General features: G+C 40.2%; 2 protein-coding genes across 3 annotated transcripts in view; one reads left to right on the forward strand and one right to left on the reverse strand.

Moving 5' to 3' along the window:
• Nucleotides 1–16,678, reverse strand: part of LOC132817415 (solute carrier family 35 member F5-like) — a 111,505-nt gene extending 94,827 nt beyond the window's left edge. The window contains exons 1-3 of one of the 2 annotated variants that reach the window (XM_060827846.1): nucleotides 16,591–16,678; nucleotides 8,816–8,917; nucleotides 450–588 (exon numbers count right to left, since the gene is read on the reverse strand). In XM_060827846.1, the coding sequence (XP_060683829.1) occupies nucleotides 450–588; nucleotides 8,816–8,832 (156 nt within the window). In that variant the 5' untranslated portion in view covers nucleotides 8,833–8,917; nucleotides 16,591–16,678. Of the gene's footprint in view, nucleotides 1–449; nucleotides 589–8,815; nucleotides 8,918–16,418; nucleotides 16,499–16,590 lie in introns of those variants that run through there. The other variant, XM_060827847.1, reaches the window with a different exon arrangement.
• Nucleotides 16,679–17,027: 349 nt separating this feature from the next.
• LOC132817059 (actin-related protein 3) overlaps nucleotides 17,028–27,706 on the forward strand; it is a 65,317-nt gene continuing 54,638 nt past the window's right edge. Inside the window, exons 1-2 of the mRNA XM_060827146.1 lie at nucleotides 17,028–17,225; nucleotides 27,433–27,488. Coding sequence (XP_060683129.1) covers nucleotides 17,182–17,225; nucleotides 27,433–27,488 — 100 coding nt within the window. The 5' untranslated portion in view covers nucleotides 17,028–17,181. The remainder of the gene's footprint in view (nucleotides 17,226–27,432; nucleotides 27,489–27,706) is intronic.

The following is a 27,706-nucleotide window of genomic DNA, read 5'->3' on the forward strand; positions in this document are numbered from 1 at the left end:
CAAATGATAGTCAATAAAATTTCAGTATGGTGGAATGAGTTTCTCAAAGAACTTTGTGGTTTGCTCAGGGGCAACAGTTGTTCCATGTAACGTTTCCAACAAGCTTATTATAAAATTATGAAATTAAGAAAACAAAGCTTCTGTGACATCTGGTCCACTCCTTCATCGGTCAATCCTTTTCTATCTGCACCTTCCCATCCAAGTGTCAGAAACATTATACCTATCCTTTTACCGACTCCTACATCATTGTCCAAGAACCCAAATGCTGGTTCCAATTTCTTTCTATATTGTAAACTATCTTCATTGCTCATGAAGTGAGGTAGGGTGCTTGCTTTGTACAGCACCTCCCTTCAGCTTGTCGGCATGATCCCTAGTTTCCAGTTGCTTGTCTTTTTTTATTATTCTGTACTAGCTCAAAGAATAAAATATGATAGAACAACAATACTCACTGAGGTAAGTTCAGATGATACAACCCAGATAATATCGACAACCAATAGAACAATAATTCCAAGGATCATACGTCGTCTCTGGGGCGAACTGCTCTGTGAGCTCATTCGATTCATGATAAACAACCAAACCATTTGTAATCTATTGAAAATAAACCATATTACCAAACATAAATACCAAATATTTAATTTTTCTGATATGTATTGAACTCCCTAATTTCATTTCTGTTCACTCTTCTTCTGTGGAATTTTATCTCAGTTCAGTCCATCCCTTTTTCTCTGCTATGACCTATTTGCATGTTTAATTCATTCAAGGGTTGGAGGCATCGCTCTCAGACCAAACATTTACTCCGCATCCCTAACTGTCCTCAAAAAAATAGTGGCGAGTTGCCTTCTTGAACTGCTGTAGTTCATTTGATGTAGCTCCAGCCATAATTCTGTTAGGAAGTTCCAGGATTTTGATCCAGCAACAAGTGATAGAATGCCAATAGGTTTGCAAGTCACAACGGTGTGTGGGGTGCCCCATGTAACTATTGTTTTGTTTTCTTTATGGATAGTTTCGATCATGTATTTAGAAGGCACTGTATAAGGAGTCTTGGTAAATATCTGCATCTTGAAGGTGGAACATACTGTTGCTACTGTACATTGCTAGTGGGGGGAAGTGAGTAACTGTGGACCTGATGCAATCAAGGATGTTACTCTGGGTGATATTAGGCTTCCCGAGTGTTGTTGGAGTTACACTCATCCAGGCAAGCAAGGAGTATTCCATCACACACTCCTGACTAGAGTCTTGTCGATGACACAGATTTTGGGAGTCAGGTGGTGAGTTACTCATTGCAGGATTCCTAGACTTTTCCAATAATCAGGACCTCTGTCATGCATTAAATTCTCTCTTACTTCTTATTATCCTGCCACGTTTTGCAATTTTAGATTCTGTACCACCAAGCAATTAACTATCAAAACAGTGAGCATAATGTGATCAAGCTTGATTCAGTGCTTAAATGGAGAACTCTGACACAGCTTCTAAAATTCTAAATTTAACCAAGTCTGACTTTCATGGGATGAGGCTGAGTCCGCTCATAGTGAAATGGGTAGGTCTGTTATTGCATAGGATGACAAAAGACTGCTGTTGAAAAAGAATTTATTGTGATCCAGAACTACTTTATAACCATAAAGGTAAGAGTTTGCCTTACAAATTAAATCTGAAGTGTCCTCACATTTGTGAGGAGGGGTTCTGCCACTCGGGGGTTCAAATCTGTAGGCAAAAGTCAGTAAATTAATCCAATGCAGGTAGTTTGAGATAGCGATATGGGTCATGTTTTAAACAGAGATATGAATATTTCAAAAACAGTTAAGTACACAAAATAACTTACCTAAAAATAAAAAAAAAGACAAGGTGGCCACAGATCAGCCATGTTGAGAAATTTGAAGGGGTGTGTTCTTAACAAAAGAACATAATCACGATAACTGAATTTGACATAGCAAATCTGAATGGAATTGTTGACGACAAGATATATTCTCACACAAGGATGATCAAAATTCAGAAGAGAAAATATGCCTTTTGGAGTAAGAAGTACATATTTATGTAAGCATATAAAAAATATAGATAGCTGGAGTATTTTAAATTTGTCAAACAGAGTAAACTTTTAGCAAACCTGTAAAATTTTAAAAATTTATATTTTATATCTAGGATACATCCCTGAAGTCTCCTAACTTTAAAGCATCTGTCACACTTCCATGAGTTCAGATAACAGCTATCTTTAAAACTAACTGTGACCATTTGATCAAATGTCCACTGACTAAATCAAAATAATCAAAAACATTATTCATTTAAATCAAAAGCAAACTCATAAAATCAACCATTTATCTGAAAACATTCATAAAATTCATTCTATGAAGACAAAATATCTGAAAATATCATTAGATGTCATAAACAAATAAGATTCTACAAAACTATAATGGGTAATATGTTGGTAAGTGACGAAGGGGAATGTATCTAGATAGTTACATCAACAGTGTGCATCAAAATTAAACAGAAATATCCCCATAATCAAAATATCTATAATATAAAATGCCCTCAGAATGATTTTTAATAAAATAAAAACAGAAATTGCTGGGAAAAAAATATCAGCAGATCTGGCAGCATCTGTTGAGGGAAAGCAGAATCAACATTTCAGACCCAGAACCTTTGGGTCTACTGACCCTTACCCATTCTGAAGAAGGGTCACTGGACCAAAAGGTTAACTCTACTTTCTCTCCACACAGATACTGCCAGACCTGCTGAGGTTTTCTCAGCAAGTTTGTTATTATTTCTGATTTCCAGCATCCATAGTTCTTTGTTTGTTGGCAATGAATTTAACAAATATGATTGAATGTATATGGGGAGTAAAATTGTAATCTTTGTACAAAATGCTTTGCTATTAAATGAGAAGTGAATCACAGACTGGAAACTTGAATCAAGGATGTTTGAGTATAGAAGGGAAGACCATCCAGAACCAAAGGAAACAATTGCATATTTTGTCAACACAAAATTGCTGTAACACGATTGATCAGCTGAGGACACTGTCTCTGAAGTGCAAACTTTTAAAATGTGCGTTAGCTATAACATGATTACACCGCCAGCACTTTAAGTGCTGTTTCTACAGTGCGATTTTTCTACAATGCAGAGTTGTGCAAGAATGCAACCATTGTGCTATAAAAAACTATGTATTTGAAGGGTTATTGTGAAAGATCAAGGTAGAAAGAGCATCACTCTATCAACAAGCCAACACAGGAAAATGAACCACACAATCTTCTTCGGGGCTGTAGTATCTAATAATTTTACCTTTCTGTCCTAAAGGAATACACCTTGAAGGATTTCACAGCACGCAGTCCTGAGTTCCTCAAGTTTTTGTAGAGGGGGTTTGTAGAGGGATGTCATGATCCTGTGACATCATACATAACATATGGAAACCAACTTTCATGATTATGGTTAATGTAGCTCTCCTCCACATCGGGGAGATAGGACGCCAACTTGCAAAGCGGTTCAGGGAACATCTCTGGTCCTCATGCACCAAACAATCCCACTGCCCTGTGGCCAAACACATCAACTCCCCCAAGGACAAGCAAATCTTGGGGCTCTTGCAGTGCCAATTCAAGGCCACCTGCCTACAGGAGGAAGAATTCTCGGCATTATGAAGGGTCTTTTCGCAGCAGAGAGCGGCGGAAGCTGGGCGGAAGTGAAGTCAGAACACAAAGCCAGTCAGGAAGGTAAGTGATTGATATTTGATATTTGAGTGTCTCCCATCCTCCCTCCTCCTCTAACCTACAAAAAAAAGGTAAGCTACTTAGTGTTCTTGTTTTGGACACTAAGTGTAGAGTTATGGCAGCGCAGGCAGTGGAATGTTCCTCCTCCAGGATGTTTGAGGTAGGAGTGACCAACGATGCTCCTGCCGACTTCCTCTGCAGGAAGTGGAGCCAGCTCCAGCTCCTCACAGACCGCGTTAGGGAACTGGAGCTGGAGTTAGATGAACTGAGAATTATTCGAGAGGCTGAGATGGTGATAGATAGTTACGCCAGAGAACAGAGGTAGCTGGGTAACAGTTAGAGGTCGGAAGGGGAGGAAGCAGGCAGTGCAGGGATCCCCTATGGTCGTTCCCCTCAACAATAAGTATACCGCTTTGGATACTGTTGGGGTGGGGGGGGGGAACGGTCTAGCAGGGGTAAGCTGCAGTGACCGGGTCTCTGGCACGAGGTCCAGCTCTGAGGCTCAGAGGGGAAAGGGGGAGAGGAGGAGAGCGCTAGTTATAGGAGACTCTATAGTTAGAGTGACAGACAGGCAGTTCTGTGGACATGGGCGAGACTCTCGGATGGTTTTTGCCTCCCGGTGCCAGGGTCCGAGACATCTCGGACCGTGTCTTCAGAATTCTTAAGGGGGAGGGCGTGCAGCCAGAAGTCGTGGTGCACATTGACACCAACGACATAGGTAGAAAGAGGAGTGGGGAGGTCATTCGGGAGCTCAGGGTGTTAGGCTGGAAGCTAAAAGCTACGATGGACAGAATCGTCATCTCTGGAATGTTGCCGGTGCCACGTGACAGTGAGGTAAGGAATAGGGAGAGAGTGCAGTTGAACACGTGACTGCAAGGATGGTGTAGGAGGGAGGGCTTCAGGTATTTGGACAATTGGTATGCATTCTGGGGAAGGTGGGACCTGTACAAGAAGGGCACCAATATCCTGGGAGATAGGTTTGCTAGCACCCTTCGGGGGGGTTAAAACTAATTTGGCAGGGGGATGGGATCCAGACTTGTAGTCCAGCAAGTAGGTTAGCTGTTTTTCAGGAAGTCCAAGAATGTAGTAAGGCTGTGGAGAAGGTAGCACTGACAGGGAATACTTGCAGACACAGAGATGGGCTCAAGTGTGTATACTTCAACGCAAGAAGTATCAGAAATAAGGTGGGTGAACTTAAGGCGTGGATCGGTACTTGGGACTACGATGTTGTGGGCTTCACGGAAACGTGGATAGAAGAGGTACAGGAATGGATGTTGAAGGTTCCTGGTTACAGATATTTCAGTAAGATTAGGGAGGGTGGTAAAAAAAGAAGGGGGTGTGGCTTTGCTAATTAGAAATGGTATAAAGGCTGCAGAAAGGCAGTTCGAGGGGGATCTGCCTTTGGAGGTAGTATGGGCTGAAGTCAGAAATAGGAAAGGAGCAGTCACCTTGTTGGGTGTTTACTATAGGCCCCCCAATAGCAGCAGAGATGTGGAGAAACAGATTGGGAAACAGATTTTGGAATGGTACAGAAGCCACAGGGTAGTAGTCATGGGCGATTTCAACTTCCCAAATATTGATTGGAAGCTCTTTAGATTAAGTAAATTTAGACGGGGCGGTGTTTGTGCAGTGTGTCCAGGAAGCTTTTCGAACTCAGAATGTAGATTGTCCGACCAGAGGGGAGGTCATATTGGATTTGGTACTCGGTAACGAACCGGGACAAGTGATGGGCTTGATAGTGGATGAGCATTTTGGTGATGGTGAACACAATTCTGTGACTTTCAGCTTGGTTATGGAAAGAGATAGGTGCGTGCAACAGGGTAGGTTTTACAATTGGGGGAAGGGTAAATATGATGCTCTAAGACAGGATCTGAGGAGCAAACGTTGGGAGCATAGGCTGTCAGGGAAGGATGTCGTTGAAATGTGGAACTTTTTCAAGGAACAGATACGACGTGTCCTTGATATGTATGTACCTGTCAGGCAGGAAAGAGATGGTCGTGTGAGGGAACCTTGGTCGACGAGGGAGGTTGAATGTCTAGTAAAGAGGAAGAAGGAGGTTTACATAAGGTTGACGAAACAAGGTTCAGACAGAGCGTTGGAGGGATACAGGATAGCCAGGAGGGAGCTGAAGAAAGGATTAGGAGAGCTAAGAGAGGGCATGAAAAATCCTTGGGTAGGATCAAGGATAACCCCAAGGCCTTTTATGCGTATGTGAGAAACATGAGAATGACGAGAACGAGGGTAGGTGGTAGGTCCGATCAAGGACAGTAGTGAGAGATTGTGTATTGAGTCGGAAGAGACAGGAGAGGTCTTGAATGAATACTTTTTTTCAGTATTTACAAATGAGAGGGACCGTATTGTTGAAGAGGAGAGTATGAAACAGACTGGTAAGCTAGAGGAGATACTTGTTAGGAAGGAAGATGTGTTGGGCATTTTGAAAAACTTGAGGATAGACAAATCCCCCGGGCCTAACGGGATATATCCTAGAATTATGTAGGAAGCAAGAGAGGAAATTGCAGAGCCATTAGCAATGATCTTTTCGTCGTCAAAGGGAGTGGTACCAGGGGACTGGAGAGTGGCGAATGTTGTGCCCCTTTTCAAAAAAGGGAATAGGGATAACCCCGGGAATTACAGACTAGTTAGTCTTACTTCAGTGGTAGGCAAAGTGATGAAAAGGGTACTGAGGGATATCTGGAAAGACACTACTTGATTAGGGACAGCCAGCACGGATTTGAGAGGGGTAGGTCTTGCCTTACAAGTCTTATTGAATTCTTTGAGGAGGTAACCAAGCATGTGGATGAGGGTAGAGCAGTGGATGTAGTGTACATGGATTTTAGTAAGGCATTTGATAAGGTTCCCATGGTAGGTTTATGCGGAAAGTCAGGAGGCATGGGATAGTGGGAAATTTAGCCAGTTGGATAGAGAACTGGCTAACTGGTCGAAGTCAGAGATTGGTGGTAGATGGTAAATATTCAGCCTGGAGCCCAGTTACAACTGGAGTTCCGCAGGGATCAGTTCTGGGTCCTCTGCTGCTGGTAAGTTTTATTAATGACTTGGAAGAGGGAGTCGAAGGGTGGGTCAGTAAATTTGCAGACGATACGAAGATAGGTGGAGTTGTGGATAGTGAGGAGGGCTGTTGTCAGCTGCAAAGGGACTTAGATATGATGCAGAGCTGGGCTGAGGAATGGCAGATGGAATTCAACCCTGTCAAGTGTGAGGTTGTCCATTTTGTAAGGACAAATAAGAATGCGGAATACAGGGTTAACGGTAGGGTTCTTAGTATGGTGGACGAGCAGAGGGATCTTGGGGTCTATGCTCATAGCTCTTTGAAAGTTGCTACTCAGGTGGATAGAGCTTGTAAGAAGACCTATGGTGTATTAGCGTTCATTAGCAGAGGGACTGAATTCAAGAGTCGTGAGGTGATGTTGCAGCTGTACAGGACCTTAGTAAGGCCACATTTGGAGTATTGTGTGCAGTTCTGGTCGCCTCACTTTAGTAAAGATGTGGAAGCTTTGGAGAGGGTGCAGAGGAGAATTACCAGGATGTTGCATGGAATGGAGAATAGGTCGTACATGGATAGGTTGAGAGTGCTAGGCCTTTTCTCATTGGAACGGCGAAGGATGAGGGGTGACTTGATAGAGGTTTATATGATGATCAGGGGAATAGATAGAGTAGACAGTCAGAGACTTTTTCCCCGGGTATAACAAAGTGTTACAAGGGGACATAAATTCAAGGTGAAGGGTGGAAGGTATAGGGGGGATGTCAGGGGTAGGTTCTTTACCCAGAGAGTGGTGGGGGCATGGAATGCGCTGCCTGTGGGAGTGGCAGAGTCAGAATCATTGGTGACCTTTAAGCGGCAATTGGATAGGTACATGGATAGATGCTTAAGCTAGGACAAATGTTTGGCACAACATTGTGGACCGAAGGGCCTGTTCTGTGCTGTATTGTTCTATGTTCTATATGCCTGCTAAGTGCATTGGTTTAAGGACAGGATGAGTCAACTGCTAAATAGCACAACTCTAGCAGCAAACTAGCCATGAACATATTCAAAGGAAATGTGCCCATAATTTAGAATCATTGGATCTTTAGGATACATTTGTTGCAGCAAAATTTAAATAAAATTGGTAATTACTCAAATTATTCAGGATTTTAAAAAATCTTTTGTGAGAAGGTAGACATGGTAGTGAAGGTGGTGCTTGGCAAATCTGCCTTCATTGGTCATAACATTCAGTGCAGGAGTTGGGATGTCATGTTGCGGCTGTACAGGATATTGGTGAAGTCACCTTCGGAATACGGCATACAATTCTGGTCGGCCTTCTATAGGAAGGATGTTGGTAAACTTGAGAGGATGCAAAGATTTATTAGGATGCTGCTGGGACTGGAGGGTTTGAGCAATAGGAAGAGGCTGAGTAGACTGGGACTTTTCTCCCTGGAGGTTAGGAGACTGAGGGGTGACTTTATAGAAAGAGGTTCATAAAATTATGAAAGGCATGGATAGGGTGAATAGCGAAGGTCTTTTCCCAAGGGATTTTGGGGGGTGGGGTGTCTAAAAGAGGCCAAAGGTTTAAGGTGAGAGGGGAAAGATGTAAAAAGACTGAAGGGGTAATTTTTTCATGCAGACACTGATCCGTGATGGAATGAGCTGCCAGAAGTGATGGAGGCTGGTACAATTACATTTAAAAGGTGCCTGTATGGGGATATGCATCGGAAGGGTTTAGAGGGATACAGTTCAAATGCTTGCAAATGGAACGAGGTCAGATTGGGATGTTTGGTCTGTATGGATACGTTGTGCCAAAGGGTCTGTTTCCATGTTGTATGACTCTATGAGGCCACCAATACCACTATTTGTCGTCCTTAAGAATATGGCAGTAACACCCCCACCCCTCCAATTTACTTAAGCACATTTGACGTTTGTAGATATCTTCTCATCAACCTGTTCAGAGATGTAATTGCACATATCTGGAGCAGGTTAGATATGAACTCAGGTCTCTTAACTCAGAGATAGAGACACTACCACTGCACTACAACAGCCCTTGTGTTGTATATGAATTCATTGCATGATTTTGATCTAGCTACATGAACATGATTTCTTCAAGTGCGGAAAAGAATTAATTTAGATGTACCTCATATACTTTCTCATACAGCCAGCTTCTAGGGTCCAATTGAAGTTATCTTATTCCTTCACTCACTTTTCTTCGCCATGTCAAATTTTACTTGTGGTTCACCTGTATCAAGCAGTTCAAATCAAATCTGTTACAATATTGCAAAAATGCTAATTTCATTATGCAGTGGTTGTAAATTATTACCTTGGGATTACAAAACAGTCAAAGTAGTTTATGGCATCTGAAACGTAAGAATAGGATTACAATCCAAAGGAACTGAAAGCAGTAGCAAGCTATTTTACACACCTGAGAGTACGTACAAAAACACATGAACAGCATCTGCATCTGGAAAGATTTCCTTGAATTACGTTGATCTGTGAATAGACCTTTTGCACGTCTACCTACAGCACATGGTCTGCTGTCATTGAAGAAGACAGCTCATCACTACTTCTCGAAGGGCAACTAGGGATCACCAATAAACGTTGGCTGAACCAGTGACGTGAATATAAAAAAGGTCCAAATCTAACCTAGACTGAGATGAAAGATTTATTTGTTCACTGGCAGGGACGGCCTTGGGTAAAATGAACATGAGCAATTTTAATGCAGTTCTTAGTGGAAATGGACTAACAGCACAAAGTTGGTTTTGTTTTAGATCAAACTTGAAACTTCAATCAGAGGGACAATTGAATGTGGAATGGGCAATGCCAAATGGCAGCAATAAGGGACTGTCATTGAAGATTGGGACTGAAGCATATTGTTGGGAAATGTTTCTGCATCCAACCATACTGAACCTGTTCAGAGAGAATTTAATCAACCCAAAAGGAGAAATATTCAATTCAATTTCTCAGCTTCATGAGCAAAAATCAGCTTTGCACATGCAAGGAGCATTTTGCTTTGCCTGATGTGGTGACATTACAATAATTCACATAACTTGCATAGAAATAGATTAAAGTAAAGTTAATCCATTTCAGCAAAAGCAATAGCAAACTCACAAATTAGAAAAATACTGTCAACACAAAAAATGCCTGTCAATAATCATATTCTAATTTTCAGCTGGAGTAGCAAATAATGTAGTAACTTCAGCGGATGATAACATGTTTATCTTCATGTATTGTAAAGACAATGAAATATTAACAGGTTACCCAACACTATCCTATTCAGGGTGAGGTAGAGCTCAATTGACACTGGTCACTTGCTAAAGTGAAAAATAATTTACAAGCAAAAGAAATAACTTACATCTATATACAGTAGGTCAAGGGAAATATCCATTTTATAAATGGTAAGAAATGACCAAGATAAGCAAAGATATGGGAACAGAAGTTAAATCATTTTAAATCTGGTACTAACAAGCTAAAACTGCAACAATCAGATAGGATTAACTTTTGCATCCCAAATTCAGGAAAGACATGTCCTTCAGTAGGTTATAATCAGATGCACAAGCCACTGAGATGTACATTCTTTTCTACAAAAGACTGTTAGCTTTATGGAGATTAAAGAAACAGGTGTTTCCTGGTTGTTAGGTAGGCAACTTAATCCACTGTTCTGACAATTAGCATTATAAATCCATAAGAAATAGGAACAGGAGTAAGCCATCTGGTCCTTGGGCTTATTCCACCATTTAATAGGATCATGTCTGATCAACATTGCTCATGTCCACTTTCCTAAAGTTTATTTGTAACTCTTGATCCCCGTACTGATCAAAAACCTACCTAAATATAACAGTGATTGCAATTGCTCATGGAATAAAAAGAGGGATGATTTGAAGAAACGGTTGTTCCTTTTCCTCATGCAATTGTGCTTCTTTTTAAGCTTATTGAGAAGTGACCGGAGAGGTAATTTTGCCTACCCAATTCTCACAACTGATACGGGTTGCAAAAGTCTATCTTTGGTAGGTTCACTAACCTAGGTTAGTGAAGAAGGCATTTGATACACTTGACTTGATTGGTCAGTGCATCATATATAGGAGTTGGGATGTCATGTTGTGACTTTGCAGGATATTGGCTAGGCCACTTTTGGAATATTAGATGATGCTAGGGTTGGAGGGTTTGAGTTATGGGGAAGAGGCTGAATAGGCTGGGGCTCTTCTCACCTGGCACATTGGGAAGGTGAGGGGTGACCTTCCAGAGGTTTATAAAATCACGATGTGCATGGATAGAGTGAATAGACAAGGTCATTTTTTGCAGGGTAGGGGTGTCCTAGAGGGCATAGGTTTGAGGCCAGCAGGGAAAGATCTAAAAGGGCCCTAGGGGGACCGTTTCATGCAGTGGGTGGTGAGTACATGGAATGAGCTGCCAGAGGAAGTGGTGGAGGCTGGTACAATTACAACATTGAAAAAGACTCTGAAGGAATGATTTAGGGAGATTTGGGCCAAATGTTGACAAATGGGATTAAATCAATTTGGGATATCTGGTCATCATGGATAAGCTGGTCCCGAAGGGTCTGTTTCCAAGCTGCACAACTCTATGACTTTAAAATCAATAATACAAAGTTCGCTATTTGCCTTAGCAGCTATTAAAACTGTTACTGCTCATCTTGTATTTTCTAAGTTTGAAGTTTTGAAACATTATGGGACTAGGATTTCTGATAATACATGTCCTTCAGCTTTTGGACATGCTGAAGTCTATAAGAAAGCTAAGTAGATTGTTAATAAATCATGCCATTTCTAAAAAGAAGTGGTGATCACAGAATATTTGATCAAAGACATAGCACGTAGTGTTAATTTTTTTGCAAACTAGAAGCTGAAACTTGTCACATACACACAGTTCTTAGTAGGGAAGAAGAAATTGTCCATAAATTGTGCTATTTTCTTTGAAGATAAGGGTATGAAGACTGCCAATTCTGCTGTATTCCCCATGGCAGCATCCTGACTAGAATCTACCTGCCTGGTCAGAGATAAATCAGTTCACTAAGATGGACAGTTAACAGCTCCTGTTGCATCTCCAAGCCAGCTACTGTCCCACCAATCAATGCCCTCTTGGTAAAGCTATGTAAATTGATATTCCCTTTCTGAATTTGTTTTCCTCTGTTCTAATCCTGATAAGTACAGCAAAATAGCTTTGGTTTCATGTATTTTTTAGCAATGTTAAGTTCTGCACTATCAAACAGTTCATTGTTAATGAGATGCTTTGGACTGGGATGTACAAAGTTAAAAATCACACAACACCAGGTTATAATCCTACAGGTTTAATTGGAAGCACACTAGCTTTCGGAGCGACGCTACTTCATCAGGTGATTGCGGAAGGCTCGATCGTAACACAGAATTTATAGCAAAAATTTGCAGTGTGATGTAACTGAAATTATACATTGAAAAATTGATTGTCTGTTAAGCCTTTCATCTGTTAGAATACAGTGATAGTTTCACTTCTTTTCTGTGTAAATCACAAAACCCTTCTTTTTAAAGTTGCATTCTCGGGTTAGCTGCTAACAATGGTGATAGTTAGACAATATGTTGAAGGTGTTAGCCCCTGTGTTCTCTGTCAATGACCTGATGTTTAGATTGATTCTAATCTAATAAGTGAGATAACAGTGTTTTATATAAATTCCTGCAGTTTTTGACCTTAGAGTTCTACATGAATGTATGCAGTTTTTGAGCAAAGTGCAATGTAACTCTGCAATACAAATTCACCCCACAAAATATATGTGTGCATGTGGGTCTTTATCCGTCTGTGTGTGCCTGTCTGTCTGGGGTGGGGGTTGTGAATGTGAGAAAGTGTGTGTGTGTGTAGTGGGTGCAGAGTGTCTTAGGTCTGCAAGGGGGTGCATGTGTGAGCATGGGAGTGTGTATGTGTATAAGGGTGGGAGTGAGTGTCTGTGCGTACGTGTGTCCATGTGTATGTGAGAGTGTGTGTGTGTAGGAATATCTGTGTGTGTAGTGCAGTGGTGATCACCTGTAATGTGACATGAACCCCAAGGTCCCGGTTGAGGCCCTCCCTATGGGTACTGAACTGAGCTATCAGCCTCTGCTAGGCCACTTTCCTCTGCTGCCTGTCCCGAAGTCCACCTTGGAGGATGATCATCCGAAGGTCCAAGGCTGAATATCCTGGACCACTGAAGTGTTCCCCAACTGGGAGGGAACCCTCCTGTCCGTTGATTGTTGTCTGGTGCCCATTCATCCGCTATCGTAGCCTTAATGTGTTAATGTGTTTCAACAACAATTGGCTAATTTGTTTCAACATCCCGATACAAATGGACAAAATAATAAAAGGCAAAGAATGGATAGGAAAGCATTATTTCTATTATTAGGTGAGTCAGTAACTAGTGCAGAGTTACGGTAAGAGATAGAAGTCTAAGCGGAGCATTGAATATAATTTCTTTTTTACTTAGGAGGGTAATGGGTGTCTGGATCTCATTGCCTGAAAGGATGGATGAGACATAAACTCTTGTAACATCTAAGTAGTATTTAGATATTGACTAGCACTGGTGTAGCGTCCAGGGTAATGGGCAAAAAGTTGAAAGAGGGAATTGTGTAGTCAGATCATTGTTGACCAGCAAAGACACTATGATCCAAATGGCTTTCTTTTGTGCTGGAAAAGTCTATTTTGAATTCTCAAATAAGATAACAAATGAAGATGTAAAATCTGTACTTTATCATTCAGATAATCATATTATCAGATAATTAGATATTAGTTACGTGTTAAAAAATGAACTGAGGTGGTTTCCATGTTTAAAACAAAAGAACTGCAAATGCTGGAAATCAGGAACAAAAACAGGAATTCTTCTGAAGGGCCACTGGACTTCAAATGCTATCTCTGTTTCTTTCCACAGATGCTGCATTCTTCCAGCAATTTCTATTTTTGTTTTGCCGTCCAGTCCTTTTGGCCAAGGAAGCAACTTGAAGCCACAAAAAGCTGACCACATAATCGAAGCTCACATCTTCATACTGCAATGTCAGAGATGTTTTCATTTGGATTGAACATTGAAACAGCCTCTGCCTTTACTGAGGTAAGTGCATATGAATCCCTGACACTATTCAAAGAATGGGAAATTCTCCTAATGTCCTAGACAACTTTAATACTGTAACAGATAGTGAAAGATAATAGCAAATTTATGAATTGTGTGTTTGTGGAACCTCAATGTGTAAGAAATGGTTTTCAGAATCACTTGGATAAAGCAGGAATAGATATTAAAGGTAACACTACACTAATTTTAAAATGAGAATATTGGTAATCGATATTGAACTTTATAGTGCTCCACAATGACAATTTTACTGTCAAAATCAATTAGTCTGGAAAATGTGGATCATACAGTTTATAAATACATACCACTTAATAATTTCAACTTGGAAGTTGTAACATACTTGTGTAATAACTCAAATTAATGTAATGAAAATTCTCAGTTCATAAAATACTCACTATACTACTACAAGGAACTCTCTACTTAAACATTTCCTCCTTGCTAACCTTCTGCCCTCCATTCAAGGTTTTCCTTAAGTTAAGTATTTTCACACATGCTTGAAGTGACATCAATTCTCACCTTAAAAACCTTGAATATGTTATAAATTTTACATAAATACACACTGTTTTTGTTGATAATTCCTGAATTATGTTATGAAGAGAGTATGAATGCTGTTTTGTACTGACAGCTTACAAGCACCTGTCATATGACTAACTGGCAGTCCCAGAGTATCCTGTAACATTTGGCTGTGAAATAGGTATCTGAATCAGTTGTTGTTTTGACAACAATTTGAATTTAACCAGTTTAAGTTATGCTCCAGGATACTAAAGCCTAATCAAGTTTGAATTTATTGTTTTGGTGCAGGGAAAACAATGAGACGATCAGACGTTGGGGGTATATATAAAAAAAGGCATTTTCAAAGTCAGACAGAGTAACTAGTATTCAGAAACACTCTCCAACAAAAGTATCTTTTCATATGAAAAATATTCCCAGCAAAAGAAAGAACATGACACAGGGAGATCTTCAGACAAAAAAAGAAAGACTCCAACGATGACAGTCGCTGTATGGTTCTGAAATTAAGTTGATATAATTTCAATGAATTTTATTGGAACAGTTTTTTGTTGTCGAGTTGGAGGCAGAGAATATGCAGTAAAGAGAAGGGGGGAGGCTTAGAGTTGTGGACAGTTGTTGGTTAATGTTCACTTTTAGAGTTAAAGAATAAATTGATATTATTTTTGTTAAATAGTGGAATTTGGGAGTCCTCTGTCACTCACATTTTAACAGATTACGAGGCGAAATGAGGTCAGCTTTTGTGGGTACTTAGTTTATTTAACAGAGGGGATCACCAGCATGTCATAACAATTGAGAAATCCAATATAAACTATCCATTTTCAACCTCATACTATGTTGTTAAGAAACAGATAGAAAAAAATAATACAGTACAACCATGCATGTTACATTTTGACTGCATTACCTATCGCCATTTAATGCTTTCATGGTGCAACCAAGATTGCAATCAGATTTCTGCAATGAGTTTGAAAAATCCAGCATTACTTGAAAGTGTCCAAACAAAGTTATTTGCAGGTTGAGGTGAATAAATGTTAGCTCTTCTTGCACAGTTTGTATTAAGAGAACATTAGTGTAATGGGCAAAACATTATTTAGGAGAAATTGTGGATTGCAAATTAAGGATTTCCTGATGAAGGGCTTATGCCTGAAACGTCGACTCTCCTGCTCCTCAGGTGCTGCCTGACCCGCTGTGTTTTTCCAGTGCCACACTATTTGACAAAAACATTATTTTTATCTTATAACTTATACTGTACAAAGTTTTAAAATTAGAAGTTTCTCAACTAAAACTCAAAACTTAATTGCATTTTGTTCAACATTCCCCCTCCAAGTATACCCCTGGATTCTAATGCACTTTAAAAATGATATAAATCCCACATTTAGATAGCAACGTTTCACCTTAGAACACAACAAATCCGATGATAGTAATGAAGTGTCTCTGAACTACAATGTTGTAATATAGTAAACACCACAATCAAATTTTGCACAGTACTGTCCCACAAACATCAATGGCTGATAGTCTCCGATCACAATTATTCCTAAGCATTGGCTTCTTGGTCATACTCGGAAACTGAGAAAATTCCTTGTTCCTTTTTAAAATAATGATTTGGCACTTTTACTCACTTGAGATGGTAGACATTTTAATGTTCTATCTGAAGGACAGGCCCTCCACTCTGTAGCACTACCAGTGCTTAATTGAAAGTACAGTACCAACCTACACTTGACATTCAAAGTCAATCCGGTGAACACCTATTAGGCAATATAAACGAGTAAACATGGCAGCCCATTTCCCATCACAACGGATATCCAAACAGTCAAAAATCGGGAATGAACACACAACCAAGTGACCCAAGAAATACACGTGTTACCACTGACATATAAAGCAAAAGGTTCTTACTGTTTCTAATTAGCTTTGATGCTGTGTTTGCGGGAGTCAATGACTTATTGAACAATGACATCAACCTTTGTTAAGGTTGACTTGGAGAAAGAGTTACACGTTTAATTCTAAAACAACAATTGCAGTTCATGCCTTAATGGGGAAAAAATGCAATTTTACCTCAGCTTAGGTAAATATCGCATTTACATCTACAATAATAGCATGGGACACAGCAACATTTAACTCGACTGATCACCAAGGCAAATGTCAACATCTTGTGTCAACGTACCCCAATGCCTTGTTCTGGTCTTCCACACAGTAAACCTGGAGTTGGAGCTAAACTGCCAACACGTCCTCTTCCCCCACCCCAGGCAAAACATTCACAATCACCAAACCGCCCCAAACTGCCCGTTCACACCACAACAAACACAATCAAAAGACGATAAAACGCTGAAACTTACGCAAGACACGTAAATCAGAATATCACATATCAAAGGCCAGATGTTGTAAACAAACCCCCCTCACAGTTCCTGGTCAGATGACCGTAAATCATCGCCACCGACTGCCCAGCGCGGCTGCACACTCTTCTGGGAATTGTAGTCCACTCTATCCCGTCACCAGCAGAGAAACTGAAAGGAGCTTCCTGCGCGAACAAACTACAACCCCCGTGAGGCAATGCCACGGAAAGATCACGTGGCATATTCCCGGTGAGGGGGCAGGCCGCCCGCTCTCAGTCACTGCCAATGTTCCATGACGTAGGGTTGATTGACTGGAGTGTTGCCTCATCCCCTGGAGGGGCTTCGGGAAAGTGACCAATGGACGGCCTGCCGGAAGTGTGGGCCGTGCTGATCAATCAGGCCGGGTGGGCGGGGCTGACGAGTAAATGAGCTTCCGAAGGTTTCCGCCATTTTGACGCCAGTGCGGAAGTTGTAGTTGTGTGGAACGGCTGACGGTTCCGCCTTTTCATGGTCAGGTAGCTGCCGGTGTTTCAGCTCCCTCCCTTTTTTTTGTTTTTTTTTTGGCCGCTTCGCCCACGAGAGAGTGCCCTGAAAATGGCAGGGAGACTACCGGCTTGTGTCGTGGACTGTGGCACAGGGTAAGCGGGCAGTGATGGGGCTGTGTGCTCGGAGCCGGGCAGTGGACCCTCCCAAGTGTCAGGGTGTGATTCCTGGGTGTGTGGGGGACGGCCGACTTTCTGCATCGTTTCGACACTGGCTCTGCGGGTGCCAGAGGAATGAGAAATCCACGGCCCGCGGGGAGCAGGGAGCGGCTTTGACAGCAGTCGGCGTGCAGCCGCTCGGCTGAAGGCGCTAATAACGGAGCCCGGTCCCCGCCCTTCCGCTGGCACCTCCAAGCCCCAGGTGACGGGCCTTCCTTTCGGTGTACGGTCAGCATCTCTCTGCTGCCTGCCACCTCCCAGCAGACCCCGTGTGAGGCGCGGCGCTGCTTTATTTTGTCCACAATTAAATATTTGCAAAACCGGCCCGTCTGAACAAGGCCAAAAGTGAACAAGCACGGGGCAATTTCCTCGTTGTCAAAGCCTCTTCCTCCTTTCATGCAAAATTACCTTATAAGGGATTTTTAATGGGGGCAAAACGATTAGTGAGTTGATTCTGGGGACCAGACAGCTTTTCTTTCTTTGTCTTATTTAGCTTTTTAAAACAAAATCCAACCGTTGACTGTGAATTCCATGCCTGTTGCATTTGTGTTCATTTACAACGTTTCAGCCTTTTTTTTGAGAACGGTAGAAAATGTCTCATGGCACTTCCGCTTTTCCAAGCAGAGTTTCTTTTGTGAGAAGTGTTTTGATGAAGTGCTACATTTTGCTTTAGATGTTCGTCAGCAACATTTATAGAGCTTTTAGGAAGTAAATTTCAGCATGTGTGCACTGTTCTGACGGATGGCATGCAACATTGACTCTTGCCTGTGCAGCCAAGTATAATGGATGGTTGTTTTAATGTGTAGGCGTATTTGTGTAAGTTCCTTAGTGGGTGAGTTGCTGTGCCCATACTAATGTACCAAATGCCTCACTGACCTGAGACAGCCCTAACTCGAATGATTTGTTTGCAGTTCGTGTGCCTTGCTGATCTACACTACAGTTGCTGGCCATTTTTCTCAGAAAGCATTCAGTATGCTACATCAGAATGCGTCAGACCATTTTTCATTATGGTTTTTTTGAATTTGGTGAGATAAGAATGATCTATTAAAAATTGGGTGAAACTCATTGATTAAAGTGTTGACAATTATTAAAACCCTCAGACCACAATACTGTCTACAATTACCATCACTAAATTACTGGAAATCTGTCACTGAGTGGATTCAGATGAGTTTAGCAGGATCTTGCCACACATGGAAAATTTTAGCTCAAGAAACATTTAATAAAATTGGTTTGCTTTCTTTTGAATAAAAGGACCCTTTAAAAGAAAACAAAGGGCTGACGAGGATAAAGGTCCTTTTCTAGAGAAAGATGAACAGCCAGAGACATGAATTTAAAGGTGTGGAGAGAGTTGATTTGTTTTTTTGTAATCTGGAGCAGAAAGTCATTGCTTGAAAGGGTAGTAGAAGTGGAAATTTCCACTTTTATTTAAGACTTGTATATGCTTTAGGGTGTAGGTTTGCTCGCTGAGCTGTGGGTTTATATCAAGATGTTTCATTACCTGGCTAGGTAATGTCATCAGTGGCGACCTCCAAGTGAAGCAAAGCTGTTGTCTCCTGGTTTCTCTTTATATCTTTCTCCTGGATGCGGTTCCTGGGGTTTGTGGTGATGTCATTTCCTGTTTGTTTTCTGAGGGGTTGATAGATGGCATCTAGATCTATGTGCTTGTTTATGGCGTTGTGGTTGGAGTGTCAGGCCTCTAGGAATTCTCTGGCATGTCTTTGCTTAGCCTGTCCCAGGATAGATGTTATCCCAGTCGAAATGGTGTTTTTTTTCATCCGTGTGTAGGGCTACGAGGGGGAGAGAGGGTCGTGTCTTTTTGTGGCTAGCTGGTGTTCGTGTATTCTGGTGGATAACTTTCTTCCTCTTTGTCCTACGTAGTGTTTGTGGCCGTCCTTGCATGGAATTTTGTAAATGACTTTGGTTTTGTCCATGGGTTGTGCTGGGTCTTTTACGTTTTAGTTTTTTTTGTGTTGGTGGGTTTGTGTGCTACTAGGATTCCGAGGGGTCTTAGTAGTCTGGCTGTCATTTCTGAAACTTTGATGTATGGTAAGGTGGTTGCCAAAAATCTGGGCCTGCTACGTAGATCACAAAACGAAACAAGATAGAAGAGACATTTAACATCATCAACAACACCCTCACAGGCATGAAGTTCACCAAGGAGGAAGAAACCAACAACAAACTCTCATTGCTGGATGTCACAGTCGAAAGAAAGGACAACGGAGAACTACAAACCTGCGTATACAGAAAACCGACAAACACTGACCAAATACTTAACTACACCAGCAACCATCCCAACACACAAACAAAGCTGTATCAGAACACTATTCCAACAAGCCACCACACTGTAGCACAGATGAACTGTGGAGAACCACCTATACGAAGTATTCAAGAAGAACGGATACTCAAAAAACAGTGCGCAGATTCCTCAAGAACAAACCATGACAAGCAGACAAATCACAGCCAGAAACCCCTTATCATACATCAAAGAAGTTTCAGAAATGACATCACCACAAACCCCAGGACAAACATATAAATAGAAAGCAGGAGACAACAGCTTTGCTTCACTTGGAGGTTGCCATTGATGATGATACCTAGCCAGGTAAGGAAATGTCTGGATATCAAACCCACAGCTCAGCGAGCAAACCTACATCCTAAGCCTTAGCCTGAGCTACAAACCTTGCACTTGTTACAGCATCTCAAGAGCATATATATGTAAGGCTGAGAACCAAGTCCTGGTAAGTGTGATGAGACAGGGTTGTTCTTTTAGCCAATAGAGACATAATCTCCCACTTTGTAAGCTGTGCATCTATTTCCTTTGTGCTTGTCACTGAATACTTATTGAAACACTGCACTGTTTGAAACAAAGCCCACTGGACTGACTGCTCTAATTTTCTTCATGGATGTTGGCAAGACATGATTGGTTGACCATCCCAGGTTACCCTCGAACTGATTTGCTGTCCAGGCCATTTCAAACGGCTGTTAAGTCAACCACATTATGGTTCTGAGTCCCTCAGTCCATAATCAAATGAGGATGGCAGTTTTCTTTTCCTAAAACTGAGTTTGACAATTGACAAGGACGACATGGTCACCATTAGGATAATTCTTATTTTATTGCAATGAAATGAGAAATTAAGTAAAATGTCACCATCTGCGGTCAGGCAAAATAGAACTCATGACCGAGCATTAGGCAGGGACTCTGGGGTTTACTAGTCCAGTGACATTACCCTAATACCACTGCCGCCTGAGGTTTCTGCTCAGCATCATTTCATAGAATAGAGTAGTCTTTCTAAACTGTTAATCTGACTTGCCCAGAGGCAATGGTTAGAGAGATGGAAAAATGCAAGCTGCATTTGAAGGTGAGTCATATTGACAGTAGCATATAAGCTTGCTTTCACAAGTGGTTCAGACTATACATGACACACGAGTATTGTATTTCTGTACTTGAATATATTGTTTCAAATTTAAGTAATGCTCATTAGGAGAAAAGTTTGAACATTATTTATACTTTGAAGATAAATAGTAAATTTGATTACCCATCAAAACTAATCTTTGGTCAGGGTTGCTGACATAAATTAATTGAAGCTTAATAAAATTAAGGAGCAGTAGTTCCAACTATCTGACAGCTGTTTACAAGAATAAGTGCTGTTATATTGAAAATAAGGTCATTGGACGTTGCATCTATTTCGTTTGTATTTGCCACTGAATACTTATTTCACATTTATCTAAATTAAAATCCATCTGGTCAAGGTTTCACTATTCTGAGATGATCTTCACTGTCCTCTATGCCGCCTATCTTGGTGTCATCTGTAAGCTTGCTAACCCTACCTCCTATATTCACATCCAGATTGTTTGTTTATATCAATGACAGGCTGATGACAGCATTTTACATTTGTCCCAGTCTCTATGCCCATTGCTGGTGATCATTAAGAATCTACTCCATCTATTTTATTTTAGAAGTCGAATACAAAGCTTTTTGAAGAGGTTTTCCTAAGCAGTATTTTAAGTTACTAATTACATCTGTAAACATGATGAATTTCTTTAAAAACACAACTTCCAATTTTGGTATTGCATCTATGTTTGAAGCAAAAGCTTTAATAAAAGTACTTCCAATATTATGGTTTGCAAATGTGCAAGGGAAATATGAAAGATTACACAAGTAAAGTACTAACAATGCTTCTCAGAAATGAAGTTCTATTGAGGCATAATATGCTTTTCAATTATCCAGGAGAAAATTCTACTGCTTCAGGAAATAAAGATAATTTGTGGACAATTAGACTCAGTACACACGACTGCATTGAAGAATACTCGATTGTAATTTTTTCCAAGTTTTACACGTAATTATGCAGTATCTTGCGCTGTCCTGTGCAGCAATAGTATCTTGCATTTATTAATGTGCAGAATGTTCATCATGGCTCACTTTCTTTAAAGATTTTACTTAGATTTTTTTCTAAAACTCATCATGCCATTATAATGGCACACCTAACTTATACCTGTATTTTTCACAATACTTAGATCTCCATTACCTGTCAGATCTGTGAATATTTTTCAACAATGACAATTACATACTATAGTAAACATAACATAAAGCATTTCTGTATGCTTGACAGATGCAAACAAGATGTACTTGAATAAGTGTCTTATCAGATTACAATTTCAGTCCTAGTCTATATACCAACGGACTGAGATCACTGGTCTACAGACTTTTTATGTTTTGTTAACTTTTGAGTTGTAGAAGGTGTGTATTACACATTACAACTCACTAAGATTTGAAACTTAAATACATCAATTTAATAGACTCTTTGATTTGTTTGAAATTGGAATTATTCTGAAAGTCCAAAGTTTTTGTAATTTGGTCAGGTGAAAAATAACACATGAGCCAATCATATTTGCATTTAAAATTGTTCATATTAACTTTACTGACCTGTGGAAAGATCTGGTTATATGAGCAGTAAAATTTAAGAAAAAAAACAAGAACTATGAATAATTGGGTATAGGTTTTCATGCAGCATTCAATGACCTTATTTTCAATCCAAAGTACTTATTCTTGTTAACAGCTGACAGGTAGCTGGAGCTACTGCTTTCTAATCTTGTCTATCTACCTTCAATTAATATGTTGGCAACACTGACCAAAGATGATTTTTCATGGGCAACAATCAAATTTATTATGTCTTCAAAGTATAAATAATGCTCAAACTTTTCTCCAATTGAGCATCGCTTAAGTTTGAAACAATATATTCAAATCAGAAATAAAATACTCATGTCGTGTATACTCTGAACCATTTATGAAAGCAAAATTCTACGCTGCTCTGCCAATATGACTCAGCCTGAAATGCAGTTTGCATTTTTCCATCTTGCTTTAACCATAGCCTCTGGGCAAGTCCGATTAACAATTTAAGAAGAGTTCTATCCTATGAAATTATGTTGAGTAGAAACCTCAGGTGGCAGTGGTATTAGGATAACGTCACTGAGCGAGGAAACCCAGAGTCCCAGGCCAGTGTTCTGTCATGAGTTCTAGTCTGCTGCTCTGCAGATGGTAACATTTTACTTAATTTCTCATTTCATTGCAATAAACTAAAAATTATTCCAATGGTGACCACTTAATCATTGTCAATTGTCAGAACTCATGCTTTTTTAGGGTAAGAAATCAGCCATCCTCACTTGATACGGACTAAGGGACCCAAAACTACAACAATGTGGTTGACTGTTAACTGCTCTTTGAAATGGCCTGGATGGCAACTCGGGATGATCAACAATGAAGAAAATTTACAGAGCTCTCAGTCCAGAGGGCTTTGTTTCGAATAGTGCAGTGTTTCAATAAGTATGCAGTGGCAAACACAAAGGTGCACAGCTTACAAGGTGGGAAATTGTGTCTCCTGGTTGAAAGAGCAACCCCATTTCATCACATTTACCGTGTCTTGGTTCACCGCCTTACAAGTTACAGCATCGAGTGCATATGCAAGTCTATTTAAAAGCAGGTATTTCCCCCTCTACTATCTTTTCAGGCAATGGTTTTCTGCTCCAGATTTTAAAAAAATCAAATCTTTCCTCAATCTTTTAAATCATGTCTCTGGTTTTCCTTAGCAAAAATGCAACACTTGCACAGTGAATGGTAGGGCTTGGGGAGTGGTGGCAGGCAGAGACCCAGGGTTTAGATCAGAGTGGTGCTGGAAAAGCACAGCAGGTCAGGCAGCATCCGAGGAGCAGGAAAATCGATGTTTCGGGCAAAAGCCCTTCAGGAACAGAGGCAGGAATGGACCCAGGGTGCAGGTGCATAGCCCCTTGGAGGTGGAGTTGCAGAAGACAGCAAAGATGATGAGGGGGAAAAAAGTTTTTAGTTAAGTGGTAAAGATTTCATGCAGAAGGTGGTACGGATGTGGAATGAGGCGCAAGAAGAATGGTGTAGTCGGGTAAAATTAATTTACAAAGCATCTGGATGGGTAAGGGTTTAGAGGGATGTGGGCCAAATGCTGGAAAATGCTAGCGGTCCGGTTGGGATGTCTGGTTGGTGTAGACGAGTTGGACTAAAGGGTCAGTTTGTGCCGTATGACTAACTCTAACTGAAATGTAAACACATTAAGAAGTAAATCTGTAATTTTCAGATAGTGAGCAATGTATATATCACTTGTTATGTGGAATGAGAAAGAGCTATGCATCATACAGTAAGACTACGTTTAGGACATCCAAAAGTCAGCAGTTAGGTGAGGTAATAAGTAGCGCATCTGAGACCAGAGTTGAACTTTCCTATTCAGAATAACTGGAGTTTAGTTTGTGCACTGAACTTAATTTTAGTAAAATATATGGAGATGGTGGACTTTAGCTATGATTTTCTCAACGTTAATTTTTGTGGATAGAATTTCAGCTCCACAAAAGCCTGCTCTGACAAGTTTGGTATTTTGGCTTGGGTTCCAGGCAAGTTTTGCTTTGTTTGTGTAAGAAGGAATTTTAAACGTTTCATAGTTCCCAGTTTTTTTTAAAATGTCCATTTTTTTTTTTTAATTTCAAAAGAAAACTTCATTGCTTCCTGAAGTAAATTGACTGTTGTGTGGATAATTCTTTTCCATGATCAATTCATTAAATGTGGAACTTTGCACCTAATTTGTCTGCAATTCCAAAATAAAGGACTTTCAGAAGTTGTAAGAGGTTTCAGTTGTGAACATACGTTGGTTATTAAAGGGTAATTGAGCACCAGGATGGTGCTGTGGTAGTTCAAAATAGTATCTTGGCCTAACCACCTTTTGGTTGCTTCTTCAGTGACCTTCTCTTTGTAAAATGTCAGAAGTGATGTCTGCAAGTAATTGCACAGTTCCAATCTCTCTCAAGATACTGAAGAGATTGGTGTCTGAGCATAAGATCCCGAGAATGTTCAAGCTTGAACAGAGTGCGTGAAGAAAGGTAGAAAATTATTTCAAAGCAATTCTTACTTTTTAGTTCAATCTAAATGTAAAAGTGCCAGCATGTGCCATAGTTCTGAAGATGGATAAAGGTTATGAAAGGTCCTCCAGTCAATAGTTGCATGTCTCCATTCAGCAGTCATTTTATTTACTGACACTTCCTCTACGACAGACTGTTGAAAGCATTGATATATGCCAAAATATGTGCACTATCACTGCCTCTGGTTTCTGTTTCTATTTATGGTGTTGTATCAATGTTTAACATGCATGGAAGTTTGATGATAGCACCTACCTGTTGCTGTCATTTGCCAATTGATTTATGCTCATTTAAGTTTATTATGAAGTTTTTCAGCAAATTCCAATCTTGCATAATTTGCAACTAAGTTAACAATGTATTAATGAGCAGTTTTATGCTGTTTGTTCCTTTCATTTAAGTATCTCAGATTTGAACACTTTTCTCGCACATTTGAATAAAGGCTGATTTCTATAAACTGCTCTAGTTATGCACTACCAATTAATAACTGAATCTGTAATCATTTTTATAACAATACTTTCTCATAGAATGCTTATCTATGCAAAATTGTTGAAAATCTCCTCCATCTATTTTTAAAGCTGGTAGATATTTATCCTATGTAAAAATCTGGAAACTATGTAAAGAAATTATGAATTTTGGGATGTTTCATTTTGAAATAGTTCTGTTAAAAGATTATACAACTCAGCAACATAAGTAAGACTAAATATTTGATATGCATCATGTGCATCTTAATGCATGAACCTGCCATCCATTTGAAAAGGAATCAAAATCAAAGCTTAAACTCTTGAGGCAGGTATCTAAAGACAGTTGTTAACTGACAATGGAATATTTTGCTACAGTGAGGATGCAAAGTGAAGTAATTTCTAGAGTTAGAGTTTGGAGAAGATAGTGAAGAAGTTACAAAAGCAGAGGAAAGTGCAGAGTCTGTTTGGACCATGTGAGTGGCCAGGAGACTAGAAGTATATGTATGTCCATTTGGATTTTTGTAAGCAATCGATCTTCTCGTCAAATTAAGTGGAGTGAAACAAAAGGTTCTTGAACTGAGTAAAAAGCTAAGAGTCATTGACATGTATTGTAAACCCTATTACCGTTTCTGGTGTAATCAAATGACCTGAGTGTTTCCAGACTTTACTGATTCTATTTGAAATGTGAAGTTCACCTGAGCTGCTAAACTTGGTTGCTGTTGTTGCAATCCTATCCATTGACAATTTAGATGTGAGCATAAAAGGTACAGTTAGTAAGTTTGCAGATGACATCAAAATTGTAAGTGTAGTGGACAGTGAAGAAGGTTACCTCAGATTACAACAAGATCTTAATCAGGTGGGCCATTGGCCTGAGAAGTGGCAGATGGAGCTTAATTTAGATAAATGTGACATGCTGCATTTTGGCAAAGCAAACCTTAGCGGGACTAATGCACTTAATGGTAAGGTCCTAGGGAATGTTGCTGAACAAAGATACCTTAGAGTGCAGGTTCATAGTTCCTTGAAAGTGGAGTCGCAGGTAGATAGGATAGTGAAGAAGGCGTTTGATATGCTTTCCTGTATTGGTCAGAGTATTGAGTACGGGAGTTGGGAGATCATGTTGCGGCTGTACGCGACATTGGTTAGGCCACTTTTGGAATATTGTATGCAATTCTGGTCTCCGTCCTATCAGAAAGATGTTCTAAAACTTGAAAGGGTTCAGAAAAGATTAACAAGGATATTGCCAGGGTTGGAGGATTTGAGCTATCGGGAAGTTGAATAGGTTAGGGCTGTTTTTCCTGGAGCGTTGAAGGGCGAGGAGTAACCTTGGAGGCTTAAAAAATCAGGAGGGGCATGAATAAGATAAATAGACAAGGTCTTTTCACTGGGGTGGGGTAAGTCCAGAACTAGAGGACATAGATTTAGGGTGAGGGGGGAAAGATTATAACAGACCTCGGGAGCAGCTTTTTTCATGCAGAGGATGGTACGTGTATGGAATGAGCTGCCAGAAGAAGTGATGGAGGCTAGTACAATTCCAACATTTTAAAAGGCATCTGGATGGGTATATGAATAGGAAGGGTTTGGAGGGATATGGGCCAGGTGCATAGGTGGGACTAGATTTGGTTGGGATACCTGGTTGACATGGACTAGTTGGTCTGAAGGGTCTGTTTCTGTGCTAGGTGAAAGTGAGGACTGCAGATGTGGAGATCAGAGTCAAGATTAGTGGTGCAGGAAAAGCATAGGAGGCCTAGCAGCATCCTAGGAGCAGGAAAATCGATACTTCGGGAAAAAGCCCTTCAGAAGGCTTTTTCCCGAAGCATCGATTTTCCTGCTCGAATGCTGCCTGGCCAGCTGTGCTTTTCCGGCACAACTCTAATCTTGACTCTGTGGTCAGCTGAATTAATTTGGACATGTCTTGATCACTTTGTCATGCACTTTCTGGGGTAGAAGTGTATGGGATTGATGGAATGTTGACCATACTGATTTTCCTTTGTCCTTCTGAGACCTGTGAATGACAGTTGCATCTCTGACCATTTTGCCTGATAAGATATGAATTTGCTACATTAAGTTACTGAGAGAAAACCAAGTAGGAGATGAACTTTAGTTTCCTTAAATTGCTTAGGCAACACATTTTGATAATATTGTTTAACAATGCAATAGGAGTCAAGTAATAGGTTTAACTTGAACAGTTGTTGTAGCTAGGATTATTGAATACAGATGTTGTTTCTGAAAGAACTAAAATGCTGTTCATCTTGCAGGTATACAAAGCTTGGGTATGCTGGGAATACAGAGCCACAATTCATAATTCCATCATGTGAGTTCAATAAATCAATCTTGCAAAATGTTTCATTCTGATGTAAAATAAAATTTTTAATCTCATACATTGGCCAAACATGTTGTTTTCCTGATTCTCTTGTCCACGTGTGCAGAACTATATCAGATTTGTTTAGCAACAATGTTTTTGCTTTCCTGGAATGGAAACTAAATTATTTTACAAGAATTTGTTAGTAATTTAATACCTTACATGAAGCA

Source organism: Hemiscyllium ocellatum, chromosome 7 (assembly GCF_020745735.1).
Source record: "Hemiscyllium ocellatum isolate sHemOce1 chromosome 7, sHemOce1.pat.X.cur, whole genome shotgun sequence".
Classification (NCBI taxonomy): Eukaryota; Metazoa; Chordata; class Chondrichthyes; order Orectolobiformes; family Hemiscylliidae; genus Hemiscyllium; species Hemiscyllium ocellatum.